General features: G+C 42.0%; 1 protein-coding gene across 3 annotated transcripts in view; it reads left to right on the top strand.

The window, feature by feature from the left end:
• The first annotated feature begins 1,812 nt into the window (after positions 1 to 1,812).
• The window catches only part of dachd (dachshund d), a 93,238-nt gene continuing 71,203 nt past the window's right edge, over positions 1,813 to 23,847 (top strand). For 2 of the 3 annotated variants that reach the window (XM_056389201.1, XM_056389200.1), the window contains exon 1: positions 1,813 to 3,620. In XM_056389201.1, the coding sequence (XP_056245176.1) occupies positions 3,070 to 3,620 (551 nt within the window). In that variant the 5' untranslated portion in view covers positions 1,813 to 3,069. The remainder of the gene's footprint in view (positions 3,621 to 23,847) is intronic. The other variant, XM_056389202.1, reaches the window with a different exon arrangement.

The following is a 23,847-nucleotide window of genomic DNA, read 5'->3' as shown; positions in this document are numbered from 1 at the left end:
GCTTTTCAACATTGTTTTATCAAAGCTTTATGGGGTGAATAAATTATTACATCAAACAATATACTGTGTCATTGATCATACACAAGTCTTGTCCCATATCTGTACATTTTCAAACACTTTCCTGATGCCATACATCATACTGGGTGATTACATTTTGACATAGTCATTTGTTTACCGCAATCTCATCCACATGTACTGTACCTCTGTGTACTTTCAGGGAAGCTCTTAACTGTTTATGTGACTTAGTTCAGTCACGCTCGGAACTTCATTCACTGCGTTAATTTCCAACTATTTTTGCAAGGACAATTTTAAACTGCCGCTACTAAGCTCCACTATGCCTGAAGGAAATATATGGCACATTTTTGTCACAAGTAAACAGTTTTCCTAGTAAGCTGCTTCCTCCCAAGACAGGTTCCCACCCATGACTTTTACATGCAGTAATGATTTTGCATTTGTGCTGAATTATATCAACAAAGTATTGTGGTGTAAATCACTGTACCAGTATACAGACTTTATTTTTGTGTTATGCTGTGTTTTCATAACTGGGGTCAAACACATGCAGCCCACCCAGTCTGTTGAAAGGCCTTTGTATCGAAAAACATCATACATATCCTGTGGTGCCTTTTAAAACCTATTAGGCTCCTCATATTTTCCTTTTTTCCCCTGCATAGTGTTAATGAAAGTCATTTTTCAGACATTACAAGTACAATGATTTGCAGTTAACCCATGCAAACAAGAGAAATAGTGGGCAAACTGTTGTGACATTCATTGTATATAATGAAATCTTAATATGGTGCATATTTAAGTGAAAGGTTAGCAACATAAAGGGCAAATGGATTGCCTGGCAATGAATTTTAAGCAGCTATTGATTTTACACTACAAGCTACCTCTTTCCCTGAATGATAATTTTGAAATGGCACACTGCTTATCTTAAAGCTGATCTGACACAACAGGACAACAGGAATACACAGAATATTAAGGCAAATGCTGACTGTGATAAGCAACGCGCCTCTTGATGACTTACACCTTAATATTACCCGTCTCCAGACCCACCAGTTAATTGGAAATCTAAGGAAATGAGCACTACCAAGTTGGGGGACGGAAAGTAAAAAACCCTTACGGTTGTGCTGACTCAAACTGATTCTTAAACATCACTTTAATTTCTGCGAAACTCTAAACAAGCGCCTTGCAAATCAGTTTGATAAGTCCATTCGCGGTTTTTCTGCCGTACCTTGAATAACATAAAAGCTGAGTATTGTTTACAAGTCTTATCTAACATACTAAAGCCCTGATCTTAATGGGATGCATTGTATTAATGAATTGTCTGACTTGGGATAATTCTGCTGCATGTTTACATGCTGTAGAGTTACACCAACCTGACTGATTTGTTAGAAAATACGTGGCTAAATACGAGTGTAAACTCTATATAAGCTGCTCTTACTGTACACGGACTTGACCCCTGTTACAGTGCGTCTATCCCTCCCTCTCCGCCTTTATCCTTCTTTCCTCTTCTGTCTGAGTTTGAGACTGAGGGAAAGTTTGAGAGTTCACGTTCGAGCTGGGTTAAGCTTGGTGCACTATTCAGCATCATAAAATACTATAACCCCTGAACAAGCTGGTGTTCTGTCTGGAGGATATGCAGTATGTGCACCATCTCTAGAGTTGACACTACATCACTGTGTAAGACATCCCTAAAAGTAAACAGTTACAATTTTTATGATCAGTGTGTAAATGTTTATTTTATTTTTTTTAGGTTTTAACCTAATGTAGTTTTCTCACACCACCTCAAAATGTAATTGGCACTATCAATATGAAGGTTTCGGCTTCTCTCAGGTACTTTATCTACAGCAAATTGGAGTTCATTAACAATTTTAACAATGTTGCCTGAGGACACATTGTTTGACATGTTCATCTGCTCATCTGTAATTCTTATATAGTAAAATAATAGTTATCTTTGACATTGCACCTGAAATGGACCGTAAGCAGAAGACATGAACCACTGCATGTGTAGTACCATATAACTTGTATAATGATATAACTAAGTGTGCTGGAGAATTACAGTCAAACTTTAATTAGTAAGTGTACTTATATATGCAGTATACATTGTGATGTAAACAGTGTTTTAGTTTGCATACAAAACTTCCATTCCTAAAAAACAACCATTACCTCATGTTGTGATATGCTCTTACTTCATACAAAAAGCTTTAGCCACTTTGGTTGTGTAAATACAATAACCAGACAGGATTAATTAAATCAGACATATTTCCCTGGTCACAGATAGGGTGTACCTTGAACAGTGAGTCATTATGCTCAGTCAGAAAATATGACATCAGAATTAAGGTTATGAAAACATTTCAGTATTAATGCCTGAATGAAAAAAAAATATATATATATACAAGTTTGCAAAAATGCTTGTAAATAGTCACAGAATGCAAGCAACCACAAAGTGCAACGAGTTTTCGAAACATTTTGGTGCATAGAGTGATTAATTCTCACATTCATGAACACTGTGTGGATTTGCATACCGTTGGATAGCAGGTGTAACCTGTATGCCTGTTTAATAACTAATACCTGACATTTCAGACATACCCGGTGAGTGCATGTTGTTTTTGACCACAGAAAGGAAAAAAACAATTCCTGCAAATTTTTACACGATCATGATCCGATTTAACCGGATCTCTCATGCGTGGAATAAACGAGGCAACATCTTAACAGACCTGAAACATTTCAGTGGTAGCCAGTACCCAGTTATCTGTTCTTCAAAGGCTTTCACTGTCCCCTAGCTCCTCCCTCTCTGTACCGTGTGACAACAACAACTCATCCACAGAGCGGAGCTGCACTTTTCAGCTCATTTTCCTCCTGTCATTCCTCCTCCTATCTTTGATCATTGTCCCGCCGCTCAGCCCCCCCAAAACCCTCACTCAGCACGCCTTTTTTCGGCAGCTCTTTTTACTTCCCAACTTATCTGAGGAGCTAAACTCTCGTGGATTCTTTCATTTAGGGGTGTCTCGGCAGGCTGGGTTTTATACTTTGAACTTCGGCTACTCTCTTCCCCTCCTGTAGGTGACCATGGCCGTACCGGCTGCTCTGATCCCACCAACTCCTCTGGTCCCACCGCCTCCGATCTCGACTCCCTCTGCGACGACGTCCCCGCCGTCGACAACTTCATCACCATCTCCATCCCTGGCTCCCCCATCCGGACCCGGACAGAACCTGTTCAGATCAGAGCTCCTCGCCACCAGCAGCCCGGGCATCCCGACATCGGCTCTTCCCCCCAGCAAACCCGTGTACTCGACCCCGTCGCCTGTTGAAAACATACCGCAAAACAATGAGTGCAAGATGGTCGAGTTGCGCGGTGCCAAAGTGGCTTCTTTCACCGTGGACGGCTGCGAGCTCATCTGCCTTCCTCAGGCTTTCGACCTGTTCCTGAAGCACCTGGTCGGCGGACTGCACACGGTCTACACCAAGCTGAAGCGGCTGGAGATCACGCCGGTGGTGTGCAATGTGGAGCAGGTCCGCATCCTCAGAGGACTCGGCGCCATCCAGCCCGGGGTGAACCGCTGTAAACTCATCTCCAGAAAAGACTTCGAGACTCTGTACAACGACTGCACCAATGCAAGGTTAGTGGCGAGCTGTGTACGGCATTTTGGTTTAAATGTCTTTGCGGACAGCCGTGCGTAAAGGCGCAGGAGCAAGAAAGGGGGAGACATTTTCCCTTTATAAAACAAGTGGCTCAAGCGACATGATTAACTTATCAGCCGAATTTCATAATCGATTGTTTAAGCGTGTGTAGGTGCGTGTGGATGTGCGTTAGCGTGTCTGTCAAACTCCATCCCAAACATTCAAGTAACGTGCTGGCAGTTAGTTCTCTGTTGGACGGGAAGAGGCCAGCGCGCAACATCAGTGGAAAAGTTTAGTGAAAGTTTTTAACACGTGCAGGGCAAAGCTGTGCCATGATGGATAGCCTGTCTGCCTCTGAGCAAATGAATCGATAATGTAGACTACACCTCTGCTGAGTTTCACTATGCTGTTGAATAAACTTCAGGTGTAGAGCTGCCATTGCAAAGATAATTTCAGAAACAGGAGCCTTGTCATCTTTTATGAGCCACACTTTATTGTAATTCCTCTTATTAATTTACCAGCTCAAATTTATTTTTAAATGATGGAATTAAAAGTAGGTTATGCCTTATTATATGTCCTTGCCACAGGGGTAATATGATTTCACTTGTGATAAGTTAGATTTTTACAAAGTAAACAAGACAAACCCAGATTCTTAGAATTTGATGGCATGGAATATTTTTTTATATCGCATTGATAGCCAGCACATTTCTTTAAGAGGTTATAATACACTCAGGGTTCCTGTTGAAAAAGCGTGTATGAAGCCAGTTTTTTTTTTTCACACTGTAAATTCTAGTGATAATTTTCTCTCTCTCACACACACACATACACACACACACACCAGAATCTGCCTTAAATCAAATAGCCTTGATTTCTGTAAAACAAGGAAATTAATACAGAGTGAGCAAGGTAAACATCTCCACATGTGCAAATTAATGCATCACCCCATATTACCAAAATCAAACATTTTCATCTCTATATGTTTTAATATGGAGTGATTTAAGTGGCGATCAATATTTGATTAAAAGCCATTTTTACTGTTATGTTGCTCCTAGCTTTGATGTATCGCTGAGTCTAACAGGATGGTTCAGCCTGGTCAAATTTACCATCTTACCTGTCACTATGATTGATTCCATATTGATCTCCTTGCCAGAAATGAGTTGGAAATGCAAATATGATGGAAAGGCTCGCATCAGTGGGGAATAACAATAAACACTTTGAGTCTCAGTTTAAAAGCACACATTATTTTTGGAAAATTATAGTGTGAGATTAAACTTAATTCTGACTTTTTGGATGAACGCTTAAGTATCACACGCATGTGAAAAATCACAAACACTAATGCAGACACACACGCACTCCGAAATTGCTGTGCAAACAGTCATTAAGATCCATACATATGATGAGGTTGAATACAATTTGATCCTCAAAGTCCGGTCAGAAAATGCAAAAAATCAAGTAAGGGAAACTTGAGAGAGATATTATCACAGTTGAACATTTTTAATTCTAAATCTCTCTCATGTAGTTCATTTATTTACATTTTCAGTAGCCTGCAGTTTTCACAGTTTCTCTTCTCTTTACACTATATCCTTCAAAACAGTCAGCCTCACACATCTACACACAACATTTGGAGCTTATGAATATGCTGCAGTTCCACATTTCCATTCCAGTAGCAATCGTCTCGACAACTCACCTGTACACTTAGGTGCTTAAGCATCATTTACATAAAGCATCAAGGGAGCAGAACACCCCCCCCCCCCCCCCCCCCCCCCCCCCCTTCTCTATAGAGAGAAACATACTGTGTGGTGATCCTCCTCTCAAGCCTGTCGTGGGGCTTCAGGTGACAAAGTATGTGGTTGAACTCTCTGGGTTGTCAATGGGGGGATGGCCAGCGATGGGGTTAAAGGATAATGCAGTGCCTCGCGTCGCTTTAATGACGCTAAAGTGCTGGGCTATTACGGGCACATGGACAGGACTGTAATTGTCTCTGAAAGCAGCCAGGTTCTCCCGGTGCTGGGCTGAAATCAATCACTCAGACCCGGCCTGCCCGCCTGCCTGCCCCATTTGGAGAATTACATCATGGAACAGTGAGGCATCCGCTGGATAAAAGGCTTCTGTTACTTAGAATAAGTTGATTTTATTTGCTGGGATGTGTGCTTTACTCCGTCTGTCATTGAATTGCTGCTGACAGAATGATCAGTCGGAGTAAACAGGACACAGGTTGCCCAGTAGGTGAAAACAAGTTCCCTCTCCAAAGTCGATGTTCCCTTTTGTACCGACTTACTGTAAGATAACAAGAATTTGAGTTCACCGGTTAACCCGCTCGGGTTACACAACAACAGCCTGCTGCCTGAGATAGTTTAGCTTTTCATCTCACCCTATTACCACAATGTCACTACTCTTTTTATACAGTGGCAGAGTAGTAACAATGAAGTGAATAATACTCCTGTACAATGGGTCTTACTATTTCACATGCTGTTTTTTCCCCTCCCACGGTCTATTGTGTTAAAACAACACTACTCTCATTTTGCACACAGTGTGAATGTGAATAGCATCACAGAGCACCGCTGCATCCCGCTGGTTTAGTTTTGATGTGGACACAAACAAGCTCTAGCCAAATTGTTCCCAACTATGCTTACTTTAGCATAACACTTTCTGAGCGCATTAAATAGACAAGAGTATTTTATTTTCGAATTGTGATGTTGGATTTTTTATTTACTTATTTATTTCATTTGTATTTAAGTGAGGGATTTAGACATGGAAATGTATGATTCCTCTTACATTTTTTTTTACAGTGAGTGTTTGAACTATGTGTACTTTGCCTAGTAAGTGACATATTTTTTTTAAACTAATTATTGTTAATCTTTAAAGATACTAGGAATACAGTCATTCTCGACCCCTTCATTTTCCTAAGGACTCTTGTGCCAGATTAGCAGTGTTCGCTCTTGCTCCCACACTGATCCAGGTTCAGTAATCTCCCCTACATTATGACTCTGGCCCTCCAGGAGCCCTCCAGGAGCCCTCTGTTCCAGCTACTTGTTTTCCTTTTCATTTTCCCTGCGGTGGGATGGAAAAGGTTCTTATTGCTGTGTGACACTTGAACTCTCTGAAAGGTTATTATAACACGGGGGGCGGTGCAGAGATATCGCATATCTCTCATTGGTCTGCTTTGTGGAGGCAGGCTATCCGATGCTGGGGCGCAGAAATGCAGCAGTTAATTGACAATCATTGTCTACCCCTGAAGGTTAACCACACGCCCCAGACAATGTCCCACCACTGGGAATGGGACGGCTTTTCACTTACATGCCCTTCTTAAATAGATTTTCCCTGGCTCGTTTCAGTCAAACAGATCTGACTCTGAAATGTTACGAGTGACAGGTCACAGTGAAACGACTTTTTTCTTTAACAAATATATCTAATTGATACTGATATGACAGCGAGTGTTATGAGAGCTATCACCTCTCTTGTTCTTACTTTGAGTGTTTATGCCTAAACACACATATTTGCAAATGACGGTAATTGTTTTGTTTAGCGCTCAGTGTGAGCTGCCACTGAGGGTGCCAGCTTGTCTCTCTCCCTCCTCTCCTCTGCTGAGCTCTCTTATAATATATTTGTTTTCTACAAGGCACGGATGTGTTTACAGGTACTCAGGGGAGATTTCTGGATTCCATTCAAATCATTCCCAGTCAGAGTGGGTGCTAAGATACCCGTCACCCAGCAACCACATCCAAGAGGGAGCTTGGGCGATAATAACTTCAAAAACAGAGTGACAGATGCCTGATTAGAGAGAGGGAAAGAGCGAGAGAGAGAGAGAGAGGGAGAGAGATGGAGGGAGAGAGGGGGAGAGAGAGATAATGGTATACAAAGCTGTTTAAAATCCAAATCTATTCAAGTACTTTCTTGAAAGTCAAATTGGCCCTCATATTGTGTGTTGTTTCTTTATCGAAGTAAAAAAAAAAGCATTTAAAGTTCTTTTTTTTGTTTTTGTTTTTTTTTACATGTTTAATCCTTCTGTGGGGCTCTGCTAAATTTGATTAGGTACAGTACATGTGCTCAAGTCAACTGTGCAGTTGGCAGATGGCGGCAAGGTGTTTTTTTTTTTGCAAATAGTCTCCTTGAAAATCAGAATTGCTTTATTGACTTGACATTCACTCAGCTGAAACAAGTGCAAATTAAAACGTTTTTTAGAAAAATCCACAGACGAGCTCAGTTGACAAAAAGTAACATTAATTTTCTTCATTTTCTTTTAAGATCATTTCGTTGTAGCTTACAATGATGCTGAGCCAAGACTGTCGAAACCACAGATTTCACTTGTTAAAGAGGCTTTGTTTGACACTGTCTAATGTCATTTGTGGATTTAGAGGCTATTTGCATGGCAAAGAGGCCTGTATTGTTAATTTGCCTGTCGGATGCATTAGTTGTCCAAGCTCCTATCTTATTTGCATGTCTTTACTGGATCGGCAACAGCAATTGAATTACCAATTAATTCTTCTACCAAAATGAAATGGTTTAAAATCGACATCAGGTCTTTTTTCCACATTGATCAGTATAATAAAATGACCTATTTTTTTACTATGTTCACCAACCATAATGGGGTATTAGCTTTGATTTTTATAGACAACAGACTTAAGCTGTTTGAAATATATCTGTCAATATGACTTATCTAGCATATTAAACTAGATTTGTTAACAGTGATTTTACCTGATGATTTTGCACTTGAGACTGATTGCCTGACAGAGCAGCAATAGATTTTGGGTCACTCTGATTTCTGTTCTCCTCTCTCCCCAGCCAGAGCTCCCCGGCTTGTCTTTACTCACGGGCTCCTTCACATTACAGCACATTTAGGGAGCATAGCAAAAGTCACTGATGCTCGTACCAGGATGTTAAATGCTACTGACAGAAGTTAGAGGGAGCAGATGAGATTTCCTGATTGGAGAAGGAATGCAGGCCCTTGCCTGGCTCTGTCTAATATGGTCACATAGAGAAATTGATTTTCTTCAGAAATTAATTAATTTTTCATATAGCCCAAAGCTGGAGTTTAAAAAAGAGTGCACACTTGCTGGTTTCCTATTTTCCCCCTTTTTTAAAGAATTATTGCCTAATCATATTAATACTTTTGCCCCAAGGATGAAAAGATAATTGTACAAATGCATTTGGAAATATGTATCACTGAGTATTTATGATTAAATTATGCAAATAACTCCGCTCCCATCCTTCGTGGGCCCAGATTGTCTAATTAGGATTGATATGGCGAATAGATGTTGGGGAATCTGAATACAAGCATGTCCAAAGAGCAGAAAATTGAAAATGACAAGGCTGGAATCCTTAAAAAGTGTGTAGGTTTTTTTTCCTTCCCTCTCTGTCTAATTCAGCGTAGCTGTATCAGGAGTTAATTTTCCCTGGCTTCATTTCTCGTCTGAGCTGACAGGAAAAGGAATCCATCAGGGAAGCAATCTCAGATGGGATTCCACAAATTTCCTCCACTTGTTTTTTGTCCCCCTCTTCATTTTCGTGGGGGCTATCAGGGATGAATCTTCTCCTGAGTAAACATGCAGATGTTATTTCTCCAGTGTCAAATGTTTTCAGAGCTCTCTACTCAATACAAAGGACTCCTCCTTAATAATTGCAGTATATTAAGGAAGGAATGCCCTCCAACAAAAAGTCCTTTGTACGTTTGGAATTTCAGTGAAGTGAAGTGAAGTAACGCACATCATATAACACAACTTCTCTTTTTGTACTGAAAGTTAAGAAACACTCACCTGCCTTTAAATAAAGTTAGCTGTCATGTTTACATTGCAGGTGATGCAAAGAATCATTTTTGGTTCAAATTAAAAACTTTTAATACCAAAATAATCAAATATATCAAACTGATTTCCAAATATCTTGAATTGTAGTGTATTCCTGTTTCATAAAGCTCACACTAGAAATGTACCACATTAAATTCCAGTTGGATCTGCGCAAGCACAGACAGACAGACAGACAGACAGACAGACAGACAGACAGACAGACAGACACACTCACAGTGACACTAGTTTGAGCCAACAGTTACATGTAATTTAACAACAGCCTTGTTCCTTCGCTGGGCTCAGCGGTACATCACAGAGAAGAAACCAGGGAGGAAATGACATCGGTTTCCACTCTCTCTTCTTCTGTTGTTAGCTTCAGATGAACTGCACAGCACAGGAACGGCTCCAGTGCCTCCAACAGTATCTATTAAAGGGCTGATTGTTATCTAATCTTTACCTGGCGCTAGCTGGAAAAGCCCTGAAGCTAATGACACTTGAGACTAGCAGCACATTCTGTGGTGGTTCAAAGCAGCTGCTCAGTCAATACCTTCTGATGAAAAACTAAGAAAACGGCCCCACAGCTATTTATGTGAAGTCTGAATTCAGTTAGACACCAGAAACACTTTATGCAGTCAATTTGTTGCATTGAATTATAACTAACAATGTGCATAAAGTGAGCTCCTGTTGAACCAGCAGGGTAGACACAAAACTGCTTTTTGTGTTTCAAAGAGTCTGGTTTTCAATTCAGGCACCAGATGGTTTGTAGAAAGAAATTAAAAACTGAATAAACTATATAAACTAGACCAGTCTTAGTGAATAATTATGAGGACAATACTCCTGATTATTTTTAGTTTATTTTCTGAGACACATTGCTTTTACTCCTCACAAATTTTTTGTAAGATCTGTGTGTCCTAATACCAGTTGCCGCAAATGGCAAATTACCAAGCTTCTCTTATTACATTTATAGGTCATATCTACATGACTAGTTCTTGCAACTGTGTTGGACACTGATCAGCAGGTTGCTCCAGATCTGTCTTTCAAATCATGAAAAAAAAATCGCTATAACCTTGCTAAATCGGCTCAATCAGTTGTTAATCCGAAGGTCATTCTCATCTGAATATTTCTTAAATTAGAAAAGCATGATGTTCCGCACAGTCAATTAAAAAAATATCTTTTTCCTTAGCCGATACTGTATATTAGTTTTTGTAAACAGCATTATCCCGCGCAGTAAAGATTCAGGTTCAAAATAAAAAAAGAAGTCAAAATGTTCAAATGAGAAAGATCTTTTTGTGCTTTTCAGTACAGAGTCATTCAGTTGTCAGCAGTTCAAAGTGAAGTAGGCAGCTCGTTCGGTGTACTGTAAAACGATAAGGTCTGCAATTCTGGCTTTTATCCATAGAGATAGCCACACCCAGAGCTGCTTCCTGACGGCATTGCACACCTGTAGAGGTTATGAGAGGGGTATCAATATCACCAGGTCAACACATTTTCATCTAACACTGACATCTCTCTTTGCCTTTCACGCCATCTCTCTGCTTCTGTCTCTCTCCCTCTAAGCCTAGTGAGAATATCGGTGGGAGTCTTTATTGGTTGCAGCGCTTGGGTTTCTCTCCTCGTAGACTCAAATGTCACCGTCTCCCTGATGTTTCTTTAAAATCGCCTGTGCCACCACTTGCTGTGGCGCCCGGCTATTATTACCCTCCTCTTAAAGAGTGACAGTTGGGTCCTCAGAGACGTGACACAAACCTCTGTGGATGGAGCTGTAGTGCTGTGTCAAGCCAATGCTCCTAGCCAATCAGATAGCACGGAACAGACCTCTGGTACACCTCTGTGCTATGAGGTTAGCAGAAAAGTCAGGAATCACTGTGCGGTTCAGTTTCATAGTTTGAAGTGAATGCTGGTTGCCTATCCTTAAAGGAATCATAGATCCTGTTGTCAGATGTAAAAAAAAAAAAAAAAACACTCAACAGAAAAATAAAGTTTGTGTGATATGAATCACTTTAATTGTGATCTGAAGTTGCCAGATTCTGACCATGCATGTGCTAATGCCTTGAAAGCAATGTGTTGTAACAGAGTATGTTCCTAGTAATTCCACAGCAATGCAGAAAATACTGTGAGACATGTTCTCTATGGAAATAAACATGGTTATGATAATAAAGCAGCCCTTGGCTGAAATGGTCTGTCCACATACATTAATCCCGGGTAACTTTCACATTAGGAGCGTGTGAGTGTGTTTGCTTGTGTGTTAGATGCTGTGTGTGTGTGTGTGTGTGTGTGTGTGTGTGTGTGTGTGTGTGTGTGTGTGTGTGTGTGTGTGAGTGTGAGTGTGAGAGAGAGAGAGCGAGAGGGAGAGTGTGTGAGAGAGAGAGACACCCTTGCACAACTTCACATATGAATGGTCTTGTGTGAAAAGGAGGATGAATTGAGTCAAGCTGACATAGCATGCCAATAAGCTTTGTCTCATTTCCAATGCCGTATTCATTTGTGCCACAGAGAGATTTATTGCATGATTGACAATTATGAGAGGGTGACCTAGTTCTTTGTGATGGAACAAAAATGGTTTTCATCAGTTGCCTTTGCTGTCTTTTGCATTGTGTGTGTGTATGTGACGCTCCCTGGTAAAGAATAGGGATAGCCTCCATGCAATGAGATACTTTTTTTCCCCCTCTTGCAACTATTGAAACTCATGCATTTTTCTAGTAATGGCTTCATATATTTTGCATAGAATCACATCATCCACTATGTCTGTTCCACAGCAGAAAAAATGAATTTCCTACCCCATTAAGCAATGTGAGCTGTCCAAATGGATCGCGTTAAAGTGACATTTTTACGAATACTCTTCAATCTCTAACTTTGGTGTGGGAATAAAAAGAAAAGGAAGTAATTTCACTGTCTCTGAATATATATATATGTATATGTATACTGTGTATATCTTCAGCACATGCAAAGGGATTTTCTACCACAACTTATATATTATCAGCTGTATTATTGTTGTTACTTGATCACCCAAATCACAAATACACTCATCCTTTTACTGTTGTGACTGTCAGTAAAGGGCTTCATTTGCACCATACATTTCCTGATACCTTTATTCCTTTATGGTTCATTCTACCTGTCTATTAGCTGTGTGTTTGTCAGCGTGTGGTTGTGTGTGTGTGTGTGTGTGTGTGTGTGTGTGTGTGTGTGTGTGTGTGTGTGTGTGTGTGTGTGTGTGTGTGTGTGTGTGTGTGTGTGAGTGAGAGTGAGTGTGTGTGTGAGTGCGTGCGCCCAGTCAAGCTTAGATTACTACGACTGTGAGGAGGAAGTCTCTGCTCCTCCTGGGACTCCTGCTTGACTGGCCCCACAAATGATACAAGCCAGGGTTTAGTTGGGAGTTAATATCCTGCAAAATTGTCCTGCACAGCCTCGGCAGAATGTGGATGATTAAATGACACAAGCATATCAAAAACATTTTTCTCAGACTAGTGGCTGTTAAGTGTCGCGCTGGTGCAGCCCGTCTCCCAAGGTTACCATTAAAAAGAAAGGAATATTCAGTGGGAAGTGGTTGTCATTGAGTTTTGATTGTATGTGTGCGTGTGTGTACCTGTATGAGTGTGTGTGTGTGCGTGCATGCTTTAGATGTTTTGTGTAATGCCCTGTTTGAGTGGTAATAATATCTCAATAGGATTTCAGGGTCTCATTGAGAGGTTTGGTAGAAGGTTGAGAGGACATATGCTAATTGTGCCTGAGAAGACTAGTCTCTCTCAGAAACATATCCCACTAGACTTTTCCTTGTACACTGGATGCCAGACTTCCCCCAGTGACAAAAAAAAAGGGCTTGAGGCTCCAAAGCGATCCATTTTATCCTTTCTTTTTCAAAGGATGCAATGCTTTGTTTTAACCTCCGCAGGAAAGGAGATGAAAGGCAGTGTAATAAAGCCAAAAGGTCTTTCTGTAGTTATCAAATGGCCTTTCACTCCTGACCTTTAAGATGCCACAGTAGGAACTGGAGACAATGCTAGAAATACAGATCGGATTTCAGAGATCAAACACCTCTTTGTATAGTTTACTTGCATGGAGAAGAAAGAACAACCTTTCACAGCCCATCATTTGAACATAGGAAAAATAAAACCAGAAAATATTTGGAAAAGAATGAACTGCCTTGTCAGCACCTGCACAGATCAAACACTTAAAAAGTTAAAGTGATTCAGCAACGGATGCATCAGGGATCTGAGGCATTGCTTTATTTCTTACTTAATCTGATATGCTCTTGCTACAGCAATGGGCTTTGTTTGAGGACATTCATAATCATCTGGGACTGGGCTCCTGAGTGTGTCTCTGACCTTGTGTGTGTGTTTGTATGTGCCTCTGCTCTTTATATTATACACTATATCAGTGACATACAGTATAATAGGAACCTTTTTACATACCTGTATTGTTTGCTTGTCCTGTTGCTGCATGTTAGGCAGGCTAATATTATTTCAGTTGACGTTGGTCATCAAAAAACCTTTCACAATGCAATGTAATTACAATTAGACCAAACAAAAGAATGGCAGAGCTTTAGATGAAATGGGTGTGTAGTTATAAGATCTCAAGTTCACTGCACTTGGTTAATGTTCAATTTCTGAGCTGTACTTACTGTACTCTTAACTCCTAAAGCCCCAATTTACACATATAATGATTCTGCATTAATGTGGCTACTGCGGCACAATTTATAGCTAATGGTTATATGTGTGATGTGGGAAGTTTATCAGGTTATTCAAAATGACAAGCTGCTGCACTGTAATGACAGGCCTACAATACCCAGCAGCCCATTTTTTCAATCACATCCTTAGACGGGCTGAATACAGAGACTGCTAATCATGCTCTTAGATGTAAAATGTTATCAGGATGCATGATGGCACCCAGCATTCCTGTCATTCTCGACATTCTGCTGAGCGGCACTTGCACTCTGTGCATGGAGTGTCGGTGCCTGTGGACCCTGAAGGGCTCAGTGTGAGAGGCCCAGTCAGGGCCCATGCTGGGCCAGGCCTGTTGACAGTTCCTTGGCACTGTTGTCTCAGCAGGAAGACATCAGTTGGAGCAACAGAGAGCCTGTGGATGAAGGCCGTCTGGTCAGCATAGAGAATGGAGTTGGAGAAGATTAGGCTTCACCCACAGGTCATTGTGTTCCCAGAGTAGGCCCAAGCCCATCGGCCCCAGTATTGTTAAAGGGAAAGGTCAGGTCCAAAGACCAGGCTAAGCCTATTAAACAACCCACACCGCTTCTTCCTTGAAACCTGACTGTGCTTTCTCTTAACTACCGAGGAGGGGAAAAAACCAGCTTTGAACAGCTGAGGTCGGCCATATCCTGATGTGAATTGGAGACCACAGCTAATTGAAAAAAATATTGCTTCATACTCATATGAAAGCATTGCAATCATGCTTCTCTATAACACCAGACGCCGATTTCATATTGCACGTTTCATTTTTTTAAAGTACCGCTAATTATTTCACGGAGCCCTGCAGTTGGTATGCTGTACAGTATGTGCGCTAGGCTGCAGGAGGTTTGCTCTGACAGATCCTACCAGTGTCGAACAAATCCTCACATTTATATCCTCTCAGTACTAAATGCTTATGTACTGCATTCATAAGGTCGTCTGAGCCCCAACACACTCCCATAAGTCTCCTTTAGCTGTAGTGATGGCTGGTGTCAGGGATGTCTGCTGAATGAAAGGAAACACAGGCAGATAGCGTTTGATCTGTGATGGAGATGAGTCCACATAGGAGTAGAGCTAGTGATTAATAATGGTGCATCTGGGTAAAAAGGATGTCATCCCTGGACGTCTAATGAAAGCTCTTGAACATATCTGGGAGAGGCGATATGTTGACAGTGGATGATGCAAATGAGGCTAAATGTGAGAGGAAACCTGAAATGAATCACCCCGCTGTCTCTGTGGCGTTTGTGTGAGCGTGCGCGCGCGTGTGTGTATGTGCCCCGACTAGCAGCCAGCCGTTTACGCCGTACAAAGCTCGGTGTGACACTCTCCCTCCTTTGTCTCAAACTGCTAACTGTATTTAATTTCACATCTTATCGGGCCAGGCTTTGTCTGTCTGTGAGTCTCCGCACAGTGGAGGCGACCCCCGGAGATAAACTCTGTCAGGCTCTGGGGTGATTTATTAAATTCTGATTTCTGTGAAGGACTTTAATGTCGAGGGGGTGGGAAGAGCGGGAGGGTGGACGGGGTGTTGGCGGGGGGAGGCGGTGTGGGGGAGAAAATATGTCGCAGGTGTCTCTGCCAGCTCCGGGCACTGTTCTCTCTCCATTACCAGCATTGTTAGGTATAGAGAGGCAGGAGAAAAGAGAGAAGTAGGAATCTATGCTGAATTTCCTGTCTTTGTTGTGGCAGTGGGCTTGTTTTTTCCCTCTGTTCCAGGCCTGAACAGCAGTATCAAATCTCACTTGTTTGGACTGGAGATAGCGAATGGAGTGTGGAACGTGGGTCATTTTCACTGGGGGCTCGACCCAGCTCGGGTTAACGTTTATATTTTCATGTTAATCTTCCTCATGACACCTGAATGGGGCTCTAACCCTTTCTCCAAATCTATTAGGTAAATCCTTTGACCCTATCGCCCACCTTATCCCCCCCTGATATTTGAGTAAAGCCTGATGTCAAGACTTGTGTGACATTTTTTGACGAGTTCAGCAGATTTTATGGGCAGCTATTACAGCCTATCTGGACCCAGTGCTTCATTTTAAAATATTTTCTTAAGCACACCTCGCAGGTCAATTGTGACTGTGCCGGAGCTCAACATGTTAATTTTAATATCATTTTATTCATCTCAAATGCATCAGCTCCTCCCCCTTGAAATCTATTTTACATTTCTCTTTCATATCACCTTAATCTAAATTGATGTGTTATCATACATGGATCTCAGAGGAGGGGATCAAATAATGACTGTCAGTGGTGCATGGTGAACTGTGTTTTTGAACATAATTTGGTCCTCTACATTATAAAGTACGCTTTAAAGCTAAGTCACAAGGTGCTTTTCATATGACCCTTCCCTTTTTGAGAATTGTTTTTTAAACAGAGAACAGAGCTGTAAAAGTGATGTGTTGCTTCCTCTGATATCTGTGAGGCGGTTTGATCAAAAGCTAATATTGGTGAGGGGCTTTGGCGGTTCTTGTCTCCTACACGTTGCTTCCCAAAGGGCTCTTTTCTCTGTGACACCTCGCTCCTCTAAAGCAATGAGTGGATGATAAAAAGTTGTGGATTCCATATATTTATTTATTGCTCGTATTGGAGAAGTTAATAGAAGACTGTGGGCTGTGATGCGTGAAGGGCTGCATGGGACAGGACTTCTTGTCTTAGATGCAGAACTATAGAAAGCCGGGCTGATCGCATACATCAAACCACACAGACGTGGCGTGTGCACAGTGACCCACACACACACACACACATACACATACACATACACATCAATGCTCTATATCAAATAGTTTACCCCCTCTCTTTCTTTCTCTTCCCATTTTTCTTTTCTAACCAGGGCGTCTCCCACTCTTGGGGTAGATATTAAATCAAACCTAGAAGATGAGTTCGCAAAGCCAGAAACTCTCAACAATCCTACTTGTACTTCTACAGAACTAAACACTCAGAGCTCAGCAGCCCTTCCCCCTGAAAAAAATAGCTCTACAAGATCAGTTTAAATACACTTTCTGTCTTGCAGAAGCAGAGTTTGTTTGACCTAGTATGCAAACCCTGGTTAGCAGGTTTGATTGAGTGGGGCCGGGGATCTTAGGGCCGGCTCCTCTGATACCTACGTCTCCCTGTCTCCATTGTTCTCTGCAAGTCAGCATCTTTTGTCTTTGCCACTGATTTGTCTTTTGATCTGTGCGAGTGATTTATCTGCATGGAATCGTTTTTCTCTGTGTTCCCCCTCAGGAAATTTGGAATGAGGCTGGCCTAACCTTGCCAGGGCCAAACAAAGCCCGAGAGCTGATCTCATGTATTTTGATGCTGTTTGTGAAAACGACACACACAGCTCAGACTTCGAGAGGGATGAAAAAAGAGAGAGAGAGAGAGAAAAAAAAGCACCCTGATGGTGTCCGTTGTTTTGTGTTTTCCTCCAACCGATGTAAGTACCTCGAGCACAATTTCCATTTGGAAGCGACATGTTTTTCAAACTCAAAATTATTAAATGGTAGTAAGTGGAATTAAGTGGATACTTCTCATGCGGGCTCCTAGACCGCTCCGTACAGAGACCCTCTGGGAGCGTAAACTCTGCGATCACCAGGCTGATGGAATGGGGACCCTGATGTCTTCCGACTGCAACAGTTTTCCCTCTGTTTGCCTGCTTAAAAAACGCCAGAGGTTGGGGGGATCGGAGTTGACAACCCTGAGGGGATTGGAGCTGTTTGCCTTGTGTGCTTTTTTTTTTTCCACCCGCCCTCATGTGCAGCTGTTATAGCCTCCTCCCTCCTCCTACCAGCTGCCAGAGAGAGACACACATAGAAAGAAAGAGAGAGAAAGGGAAAGAGAGCCTCAGTGAGAGAGAAGGATAGGAGGGAGGCGGAGGGTGGGTGGGTGGGGGGGGAGTAAACACAACCACTCAACACCTGCTGCCCGGTGAAGAGAAAAGGTGTGTGCAAGGGAGAATGGGGGGGGGGGGAGGGGGTACAGAGATAGGTGGTTAGGGAGAGACGACGTGAGTACAAAAGCCTGAGAATGTGTTAATGTGGGAGTGAGGATTGTAAAAAAACAAAGATTAGAGGAGAGACAGGTGGGGGATATGCAGGTAGGCTACAGTATCACACTCGAAACCTGTGGTATTTTAAATGTTCCCTTATGTGCAAAGTCTGGTTATCTTAAGTTGTTATCTTTGAAAAATATAAATAGATATCTTTGTTCCAAAGGCAGGCGTCTCATTGCTCCAGATGTTTACGTGCTTTGATCAACGTTGTTTTGGGGTTGAGGCCCAGCGTATTTGTCTGAGCTCTCCGAGAGAGAGGAAACTTTTCCTCAGCAACGCTAATTATTTTTCCATCACCACTCCGTCACCAGTGAGAACTCCTCATGTCCAAGCCGTCTCTCAGGCAGCAAATAAGAGCACGTAACACCAGGACAGCATAAAGCTATTGTTTACACAATTAATGTTGCGGAGATAGCTTTCTTTCCTCAACAACTTGCTTGTGAATTTAACAAATATTAGAGCGTGATACCATTCAGACATTAATGATAAGATCGGCACTGAAAGTTTGTGCATGCGAAGGTATTTGATTCCTGTCCAAAATGTGCATATGCATTTAAAATCAAATGAAGTAAGCAATCTTTTTAATCAGCCATTTTCTCTGTATCAGAGAAGTGCAGAGTTCCCCCCTGTTCCGTTTGGGACCGAATTGTCAATTGGCTGACATTATCTAAACAAGAAATATTAAAACTAATTAAAGAAATGTCTCTGTAAAATCTTGATAAGGCTGAGGTTATTTTTTTTTTCTTCCTCTCTCTCTCTCTGACTGCTGCTCTGTGCTCTGTTAGGAGACTTGCCACAGGCTTGTCTGAGCAGAGGAAGTTATGAAACTCCTACTGCCATATCATTTGCACAAGGAAGTTTCAGCCTGTTCCTCTGGCTCTGTTGACTGGAGTCCATAAAACAGCTTTATTAAAAATGACACCATTCCATGTATTTGCTCAGTGGCTGCTCATCTAGATTAGGTCACATGTTGCTGTGTAGTGTGGCCAACAATAGCCAGAGTTTATGACAGATAGCAGCTGTCTGGGCTGACTGCGTTGTGATAACATATTGCATACTATACATCTTCGAATCTGCTGCCTTCTCATCGAGATAATCTGCTTCTGTTTTCAACAGAAAACTGTCTCGACCACAATTCAAAAGCAAGTCTGCGCCGTTCCAATTTCCTGTAACCAACTGCACACGATAGTAAATCATGAGGCTGAAGTGACATGGCAAACGCTGTACCAACTCAACAGAATTTGAGGCTTGTTCTGCAGAAATTGCTGTAACACTGTTACTTTGTATTGCACAAGCTGAATACTTGAGTTAAATACTTCAATGAGGAAATAGCCCCATGTTTCTCAACCAAAGCACAGTTTCATCTTGATAAAAGGCCTAAAATCTGTACAATCAAGATAACACGCAGCATAACACAACCATTGCAAGTGTCTGTAACGTATGTTTGTGCGCGCTTACAGGAGTGCTTGTGTGTGCATGCCCATGGATGTATAACACAACACCACACAGGGAACACAGAAAGGGAGGGGTGAGCATTCAGAATTATGTTATGGCTGCCTCCTGTTTAGCTTTTCCCAGAGCCCCAGGCGACTGGAAAGCATCAAGGACACCTGGGTGCGACTTTATTAAAGTATGAAATGAGAGGTCAGTGACGCGACGGTCCCACACATGACATCCTGCTGCTGGCCCTTTCTTCCCTGCCTCCTCCCCTCAGCCCAGGGCTCTGATGACTCCTCTATGAAAGTCTGTTTCATTAATCCCCCTGAGGGACCCCTCAACTGCTCTTTCTGCCGCTGATACAAATTTAATTCCTGATAGGTCTGTTAGATGGAAGCCGCGTCTATCAAGGCTTTTAATTAATGTGGCACTACTCTCGGTGTATCGCAGTGTTTATCTGAAATTCATGACCAGGGCGAGGACGGACGGGATTGTTCAAAGATGGCTTGTTTTCCCTTTTTGGTTGAAATGTGAATTTTAATTAGACACGATTGTTACTCTGAGGGGTTGTAAAAGGGGGCTCTGTGCTTGTTACAAGGAGGCATGTGTGCGCATTGTGTGTGTGCAAGGTAACGGCAGGCTTTATCTATTCACTTACTGTCACACCTTTTCAAGGTGTTTATTTTTCCTTAGTAATTCTCCAATATTTTGAGGGAAAACAATGTTGTGAATAGGTTCAGGAAACTACCTACAAAAGTGGAGGTGACTGAATTCTTTGGGCTTCACTGTAAATCCAGAGCCTGACAATGGGCTGGCCCGACAACTGTTTGTATTGGCAGGCTATTTCCAGCCTAATAGCTGTACAGTATCATTGTCAGCCTCTTATCATGGCAGGCACAGCCCTTTCTGACACGCTGACACCTCAATGGTGTATGTGTTTGCGTATCTGTGTGTATGTTTGGTGCACTTGTTTGCATGCATACATCTACGTTGGCAAATTATATTAATGTCTATGCATAGTTTTTTTTTTTGTTTTTTTTAATTTATGTTCGTATTTATGTCAGGCTGTTTGTCTAAGAAGAAGATTGAAGTGACGAGACTCAATTTATTTCTTCCTCCTGTTAGCAGGCTTGCCCCTCAGAGTGCGAGAGAAAGTGTCACAGAGAAAAGGAGAGATCATGAAAAGCCCATCTCCAGCTGTATCCTCACTCTCTAATAGCGAGGACGGTGCCTTGAGATGGTTCTGATGGAAGATTATCATTTGCGCAGCACACTTGTTAGTAGCATCCTTATCCCTGAATCTCATTCGTGCTGGGGCTAATTTGTATGCTGTCCTTAATGGTTGTGTTTGGGTTAGTTCTGAGTAGCACAAAGCCTTTAATTGTGAGGTTTAACATTTTGCAATTAAAATCTCCCCTCATTGCTCTGAGGAATGAATGAGCCGTCTTTGATGTGCTTTAATCAGCCAAGATGTATTGTAGTTTAAGAAGCATAAAGATGCCAGATACATTTCTGATTTTAAATTGACACACTCTTCCACCTTTGAAGATGATAGTTTTTTTTTTTTTTTTTTTTCCCCGCTGGCTTAAAGCAGCGAAAGCTCAGTCCCTTGAACCCCACTGTCAGATTCTGGGGCACAGATCTCTATCTCTTATTCTAAAGTGGCCAAACAGGATTAGGAAGAGGAGCGCTTCTATTTCACCAGGACCAAGGAAGCGTACACAATGATTCACCAGAGCTTGACTAAAGATCTTAGATGCACACTGTGACTGTATCAGCTGTTATTTTCTCACCTGTTAGTGGGGCTTTTAGACATCCTCTGTAAGACATGCTGATGTGATCACAAGAACATTTTTTTAAAAAGCACACACCAATACAAAATTCTTATTTAGATGTTTCGATTTTCTTTCTGTGTTGTTTTATTGATGATTTCTGTTGCACCATTAGCAGATGCTGGAGAATGCAGATTATTGCGCCTCTCTCCAGAGGTGTACTTGTTTTTCTGTATTGTTGTTGAACAAAAAAACCTCATTAAGATCAGAGGGAAAAAAGAAAAATATTCTTCTTGGAGAAAAAGAGGTGGCAGTTTGATGAAGGCTGATTGGGAGCATCTGGAGGCTGTTTTCAGAGGACGTACCCTGAGTGAGCAACCCTGGCATTTAAGTACGGCCCGCTCCTAGAAACTAAAAATCTCCCAGCAAGCAAATTAACGGGAGCAGGGATTTGGTAATAATGGAGGTTCTCGGCTTTTGTTTCACCGTGACAGATGGACAGTGTGTGCTCAAATTGAATTTGGCTTTAATTGCATTGTGCCGTTTATAATTTATCTGCTCCACAGATTTTGTTTACAGGTTTATGGGGTCTTGAAATGCATGTTTGTTCTCTTCCCCTCTCTTCTACTTTTCCTCCTCCTTTCCTCTCCCTCTTTCTGTGTGTGTGCGTGCGTGTCTGTGTGTACGTGTCGGCCAGATCCTTTTTCATCCTCCACTACAGCAGGATAAAGGACACTGTAATTCTCTGAGAGTGTGGTGTTCATTACCGTAGCAGTTTGCCCTCCAGGGTGAATGTGTTCAATAAGCGAGATTGTCTTTTTTCCAATATACACTTAAACGGTATAAGATTGCAAATGTAAGCTCTGTAGTGCCCGTCTGCTCCAATGCTCAATGTTCAAATCATTTGGATCACTTGGATAGGTGAACACAATATAATCAAATATCTCTCCTTTTGAATAACTCCTGCACATGCACACAAGGACATGCATGTTAGCGGAGAAGAGGGCACACTGGCACACACACACGCACAAACGCACATATATATGTACAAAAACAGATCCATTTAGATTCCCTTTGCAAGGGAAAAGAGCCTACTTGAGTTATTTTCTCCTGAGGCTCTGTGTAAGTCTACATATCTTGAAGTGCTTCTGTATCCAGGTGGGCTTGGTGGTTGCTTCTGTCCTTCCACGCAAATAGAGGCCAGATACTTCAGAAGCAGAAAAGGCTTGTTTGTATTTCTTAAGAAAAAAGACTAAGCAGAATATATCCAGTCTGACATGCGAATCTTGACAAGCTACTCTGCGATAGAGTGATTACTCAAATCTCATTCTGGACACGTATATAAAGCCAGTGCTTTGTCTCATTAATTTGTGCAGTATTTTAGCTTTCTCTTTTTTTTCTTCTTTTTTTTTTGTACAGACCTCCTGCAGCATCTCACAGTGGTGATAAAGATTATATGCTTGTCTCCTGCTCCATCTAGCTCTTCTCTCCTCTCCTTATCCTAGCCTCTGCCACCCTCTAATTGATGCACCCCTGCCAATTTACACTTCAGCCCTGGCTCTGACCCCTATTAACTACCTGGCCTCACTCTCCCAGGGAAAGCACTGTGTTCAGGGAGAATCCTCCACCCCCAATCAACTCCTCTTAAGACTGCCGCTAAACACATTTTCATACTCAGCCAGCGAGAGAACTCCACTTCACACTCTCGCCAACTTTTATCTGGATGAGTGAAAAGGATAAGCCAAGCTGTGCTGTTTCCCTAAACGCACGGTGTCCCACACCACGGCACTTTATCATGAGCAAGCCTCAGGGTCATTTGACAAAGGTTATTTATTTATTTATTTTTTCCCCTGTCCTCAGATTACTGTCCTAGTAACACTGCACCAGCCACTTGTCATTGTCTGTTTTTCACTTGTCCTAGATTGGGAGTATTTTGAGGAATGTCCGCTCTGTTCCCTGTACCTGTCCCAGAAGTCAGCCCATGTGGGTTGTGAGAAAGAAAGAGAAAGTGATCTGTGTGCTTCAGCAGCCTTCAAGCTGATGTGTCTCTATCAGCTATGGCTTATTTGTGGTGGGCTTAGCCTGGCATTCCTACTCCGGGTTTCACTTGACCTGATGTTATGTCATCATGAACATTCTCCGGGGGTCCAGACTCTGTGCTGATTAGAGGACAGCAGATAATCGTGCGTGTGTGTGTATGTGTGTGTGTGCGTGCGTGTGTGTGTGTGTGTGTGTGTGTGTGTGTGTGTGTGTGTGTGTGTGTGTGTGTGTGAGAGAAAGAGCTGTTGATCATCTATGTTTATATTTAGATAATGGAGCCAACTGAAGTGGACATATTTAGAATAGGAATTGCTGGGATGGGGACACTTCAGAGGGGTTAGTCAGTCACGTAGTTACATTTTTGCAGCAGACATGGTATGTGTGCAAGGTAATGAAGTAGGGAATCATTCTGTGTTCTTTATTAACAGTAATCACAAAGCAATTGAAGCGTGAAAAATGAATTTGTTTCTTGAAATGCAGAACAGTTT

Source organism: Seriola aureovittata, chromosome 11, assembly GCF_021018895.1.
Source record: "Seriola aureovittata isolate HTS-2021-v1 ecotype China chromosome 11, ASM2101889v1, whole genome shotgun sequence".
Classification (NCBI taxonomy): Eukaryota; Metazoa; Chordata; class Actinopteri; order Carangiformes; family Carangidae; genus Seriola; species Seriola aureovittata.
The sequence above is the reverse complement of the archived record's forward strand: the minus strand, read 5'-3'. Positions and strand labels throughout refer to the sequence as shown.